Source organism: Dictyostelium purpureum (genome assembly GCF_000190715.1).
Source record: "Dictyostelium purpureum unplaced genomic scaffold DICPUscaffold_90, whole genome shotgun sequence".
NCBI lineage: Eukaryota > Evosea > Eumycetozoa > Dictyosteliales > Dictyosteliaceae > Dictyostelium > Dictyostelium purpureum.
Window position 1 is genome coordinate 78329 of NW_003519427.1, and position 5738 is coordinate 84066.

The 5738-nt window shown below is 23.9% G+C and overlaps 2 protein-coding genes across 2 annotated transcripts; one reads left to right on the forward strand and one right to left on the reverse strand.

Annotated features, from left to right (window-relative positions):
- The first annotated feature begins 715 nt into the window (after window positions 1–715).
- DICPUDRAFT_94337 (uncharacterized protein) lies at window positions 716–1408 on the forward strand. The gene is made up of 3 exons (XM_003287097.1): window positions 716–833; window positions 899–1048; window positions 1127–1408. Exons 1-3 carry the CDS (start codon window positions 759–761, stop codon window positions 1163–1165), a joined length of 264 nt encoding a protein of 87 aa, XP_003287145.1. The 5' UTR covers window positions 716–758; the 3' UTR covers window positions 1166–1408.
- Window positions 1409–2081: 673 nt separating this feature from the next.
- On the reverse strand, window positions 2082–4147 carry DICPUDRAFT_47207 (uncharacterized protein). Its single transcript, XM_003287113.1, has one exon. The coding sequence runs from the start codon at window positions 4103–4105 to the stop codon at window positions 2264–2266; it is 1842 nt and encodes a 613-aa protein (XP_003287161.1). The 5' UTR covers window positions 4106–4147; the 3' UTR covers window positions 2082–2263.
- Between the last annotated feature and the right edge of the window lie 1591 nt (window positions 4148–5738).

A 5738-nucleotide genomic window follows, 5' to 3' on the forward strand; every position in this document is an offset into this window, starting at 1 on the left:
CAAAAATTTTGTAAAATTCACATTCCAAAAAAAAAAAAAAATTTTTTTCAAAATTTTTTTTATAAAAATATTGATTGGGAGAAAAAAAAAAAATTTTTGAAGTTAGTAATTTTCACATTATTATTAAAAAACCAATCCAATTTTAAAGTCTAAAAATATAATTAAACACTTTTAAAAAACAGTTTTTCTAATAAAAAAATAAAACAAACCTCCCATCATATTAAAAAAATCATTATGATGCTATTTAAAAAAGAAAACTAATTTGGTAAGGTTATATTTTTTTTATAATTTAGGAGTGTGTGATATTAATTTTAGAAAACAGTGTGGGAATTTGTGACTTTCCTAAAAATAAAAATTAAACTTCTTTATTTTTTTTTTTATTTAAACTTTTTTTTTTTTTAATTCATTCATCAAAATATATAATTTATAATAGAATTAAAAATTAAAAATGTCTAAATACACAGATGAAATTGTAGAAGATTTTGTAAATATTTTTTTTATAATGATTATCATTATAATATTAAAATTTACTTATTAAAATTTACTAATAAAAATTTTTAATCTTTTTTTTTTTATAGAACATGCTTGTACGTAATTATAACAATTCAAAACTTTCAAGGGATCAAATTGTTAAATATTTAACAGAGGTAAAACAATGTAAAGATCCAAACTTTGTTGCAACAGCAATATTTACATCTTTGGATGAAAACAATGATAAATTTATTTCTATTGAAGAAGTCGATACTCACAAATTAGTAATGGCTGCCAAAAAAACTGAGGCCATTATTGTAAGATCCATTCAAAAGGCATTAGATGATTATGATGGAAACAAGGTAGGCTCTCAAATTTATATTCTCATTTTTTTATAAGTTTACTAAAGTTTTATATTTGAAAATAGGATGGTAAAATCTCTTGGGATGAAATGTGTAGTGTCTACAGAAAAGACCCAGATGTCGGTGAATATCGTTGTGATGGAATGACCAACAGTGTCTTCGGCTCATTGGGTGTAGGTAAAGACAAATGTGTCACTAAAGATGAACTAAGAACTGTAAGTTTTATTTACTTTATTTTATTTTATTTTATTCATTAATATTTAAAAATTATACTAATCTTTAATTTTTAATAGTACTTTAAGAAAATATTAGCTGAAAATCCATCCCAATAAACCATAGATTGTTATATATTGGTTTCTTAATCAATAATGAATTATATAAAGTAATTAAATAAATACAAAAATCAACTCTAAAAATAAATTCACATATTTATTATGGTAGGTCAATATTATCAACCAATGGATATCAATTCGTGTAGAGCCAGTATCAAACGACTATCTCCTCAACCCGAAAATGCAACTTTAATCAGTTTAGATGATCGTTTGGAGAACAGTAAGGATATTCCCAAGCGATGGAAATTGTCAGATGCATGCTTTATCTTTTGATAAAGATAATAATGACCAAATTTTCGGTGACTTGAATCATAGTGCAGAAATTAGAGGAGTTATTATTGCATGGCTCAGAAATAATAAAAACTTCATCCTTTCAAATTGTGGAACTTTATCCCAATTAGCAAATACTAATAATTGGGATAGATATTGCAAAGAATTTGTCAAAAAATGCTACTTATTATTAATAATTTATTTAATTATAATTTGGTTCATTAAATTAAAGATGTTAGATCTGGAACCAAATTATAATTAAATAAATTATTAATAAACAGTTTTATAATTTCATCAACATTAGTAATCTATATAAAAAACAAAAGAAGCACCTGCAATTGAACTACCAAATAGTGCTTCAAGTGGTGCTTCAAGTGGTGCTTCAAGTGGTGCTTCAAGTGGTGCTTCAAAAATCGTTTCAAATGGTGGTTCTAGTAGTATTTCAAATGGTACCTCAAACAATAGTGCTTCAAATATAGGCTCGAGAAGTGCTTCAAATGGTGACTCAAGTAGTTCTTCAAATAATTGTTCAAGTGCGGTTCATGAAGTGTTTTTAGTAGTGGGTTAAATGTAGTTAAAGGTAAAGAAATTACAGGTTTTTTTAAAAAATATAAAAAATAAAACTAAATCGATCTAAAAGAAAATTAAAATTATTTATAAATTTTGTATTAATATATAATTATATTAATTTGGCTTTATTTTTTAAATATTAACTTTACTATTGTTATTAGTTAATATTATTTTACTATTTTTTATTATTTAGTTATTTATAATTTATTCATTGTTAATTAATTATTTATTAATTATTCATTAATTATTTATTATTTATTATTTTTTATTTGTTACTAATTTATTAAAAATTTTTTGATTAATTGTAAAAGAATTTATATGTTGGAATAATTCATCTTCGTCAATATTTGGTGGTAAATGAGTTAGCAAGGTCATGCAAACATCAAAGTCGCTATTTTCTAATTCTTTACTATACATTTTTAAAATTCCCAAAGCTGTTTGAAAAATTACAGATTCTCCATCTAAAAATATGGTATCCCAAACGTGAGATGCAATATCCAATGGTAAAGCTTTTGAAAATACAGTTAATACCCAATCGATCATAAAGATATCTGGCTGAATACCTAATTCTTTAAGATGCTTTTGAATTTTTGGAACATGAAGAGCCATTAGTTGATCCATCGCTTTCATATATAATTCCATTTGAGAAAGGTTCATTGTGTAGAATGCCATGTAACAAGGGTTGTTTAAAAAGTTACTGAGGCAAACAAATGAAGTGAATTCGTCTAAAATTAATAAAAATACAGCTGCTAAATAAGACATGCCTTGAACATATCCAACATCGGGTCTATAGCAAACGTATGCCTCTAGTACATTTGCCAATGATTGGTGAAGTGGGCCTTCATCTTGAAAAATGGATAACATTGGAAATGTACGTGGTAAATCCAAGTGTATTAAACTGACTGAACCTTCTCTACCAAGTGAGTTTGCTTCTGACTTTTGTTTTGCTCTCTCTGCACGCAAACCAAATATACTGAATAGCTCTGGTGTGATGTTTAAATCGTTGCCAATCAATAGTGGCCAAACTTTACTTCTTACTAATGATGGAATGCCTTGAAGTACCAAATCTCTTAACTTTTTAGTGCCTTTTCTTTTTTCCCAATTGGGTATCATATCCTCATTCCAGCTTTTTAATGATTCCTCCATACGCTTCTCTCTTTCCTTTCTAGATTTATCTTTTTTCTTTTGTTCTTTTTCATTCAAGGGTGTTCCTGATTGTCCTCTTCTATGTGATGTTGGTGTTAATGAACCATCGATCGATGAACCGTTGCTTGATGTTGGTGATACTGAAAATGTATCGTCTAAAGATGATACTCTGTTGTGGCCATTATTTATAGAGATTGGTATTTGTTGATGACTTAGATTTGGTGATGGTGGTAAACTTAATGAGCTGCCACTGGTATTTAAACTGTTTGCACTATTATTTATAAATGATTTAAAAGATGATGTTGTTGCTGCAAATGCTGTAGCTATCGAATTTCTAATTGCAATTGGGGGTGTAGTACTGCCACTGGCGCCATTTGATGTTGTGGGTTGCAAAAAAGTTGTAGATGTCGTTGAGGTAGTTGTTGTCGTAGTTGCTGTATTATTATTGGTACCGGTTGTAGTTGTTGTTGCTGCTGTTGCTGTTACTATATTACTATTTATATCTAAACTATTTAAATCTATACTGCTAACGCTATCATAATTATCCTGTTGATTTGAAAATGTTATTCTTGGCATTTCTCTGCAAACCGCTTTTAATGCATCTAATTCATCTTGATCCATAAGTAAAGATTGCAAAAAATTTTTAACTATTGAAATGGGTAAAATTCTACTATTTACAATAAATGACTGCATGTGTAAATCTTGATATAATGATTTACTTTCACAAAGTGGTTTCCATCTTGAACATACTCTTTTCACTACAAATAGCTCTTGATACTCTAAATTTGAAAAAATTCTTAATAAAATATCACTCTCCAATAATAATGTTAAATCTGATCCAGCCAATTCTGAAAATGAAAATAATTGTCTTGCTCTTGTCGGTTGATGTTTTTTTGGTGTATTTATTAATGATGAGTTATTATTTAATATTATACCTGTTGAAACTACTGTCATTTTATTACTATTATTACTATTATTACTATTATTATTATTTTTATATTCGGATATTGGAGATGGTGGAGAGGTGCTATTTGTTGGTAATAATGTATATGACATAATAGTTATTATATAATAATAATAATAATAATAATACTAGTGGAGTTTTTTTATATATTATATTATATATATAATATATATATTATATATGCGTGATTTTTTTATTTATTTATTTTATTTCTATATTGAAGTTTTATATTTGATTAATTTTATTGATATAATTAAAAATATATGTATATATATTGATATTTTTGATTTCTTTTATTTTTACAAACTAAAAATTATTTTAAATTATTTTTGTAAATTAACAAACTATTTATAAAAAATGAATTATAAATTTGTGTGTGACTATTATTTAATAATAACAGTAACAATTATTAATATTAAAATAATACTATTTTTTTTAAAAGCACAAAGATTTTTTTGTTAAAAAAAAATATAAAAAAAAATTGTTTCAAATGTAACAAATTCTCTTTTTGTGTTTTATTTTAATTTTATTATTTTATTATTTTATTATTTTTGTATTTATAAATAAAAATAAACAAAAAATAAAATAAAATAAAATTGTATACCACACTCTAAAAATTATTAAAAAAAAATAAAAAAAAAATTAAAAAAAAAAAAGATTTTTTTTTTTTTTGTTTTTTTTTTTTTATATATTTTTTTCAAAATTATAATAATATTATTGAGGAAAAATCCGTTGGACCCATCAAAAAAAAAACTTATCAACAAATCAAATAAATAATAATAAATAATCATTATTTCTTTTTCTATAATTTTATTTGTTATATAATATTAATTTATTTATTTTATATTTTGGGGCTTTTTTGGAAAAAAAATAAAATAAAAATAAATTAATGGCCCAATAATATTTAATATTTACATAAACAAATTAATTTGTTATAATAATAATGGGGATTGTTATGATGTAAAGTTTAAAAATGGAATCAAACCTCCCCAAGAGATTTGGAAAGAGTATTTAAAAATTAGGCTTAATGATTTTATAGTTTGAACTTCAATTGTACAAAATCAAAAAAAAAAAAAAATAAATAATTAATTCACACAGCCGAATCATTACAATAATAAAATAAATCCCCGTGGGTAGTGTGATGTGGGGTGTCACATTTTTGTTTATTTATTTTAATTTTAATTATTAAATTTTTATTTTTATTTTTAATTTTATTTTTATTTTCATTTTCATTTTTAATTTAATTTAATTTATGATCTACTAATGATTAAATAATAATTGAATCATTTAATGGGTTGATTAATTAAAAAAATTAAATCATGATTTTTTTCTCTTTGTTTCAGATAAATACAGATTTCTTTTCTGGTCTATTTTTAACATTTATTTAAAATCGTGGTTTATTAAATAATTTAAATTAAAGGATTAAAGAAGTAACTTTATTTTTATTGTTATTGTTATTTAACTGAATTTTGGTATGGTGGTAGTAGTAGTAGTAAAGCTGAGGGGGTTGTTTAATTCAATTATTATAATTTTTCTTTACTTTTTTCTTTTTTTTTTATTTTTAATTCATTATTTTGTATTTCATATTTATTCCAATCAACATGATTGTTGTTATATGTGTGT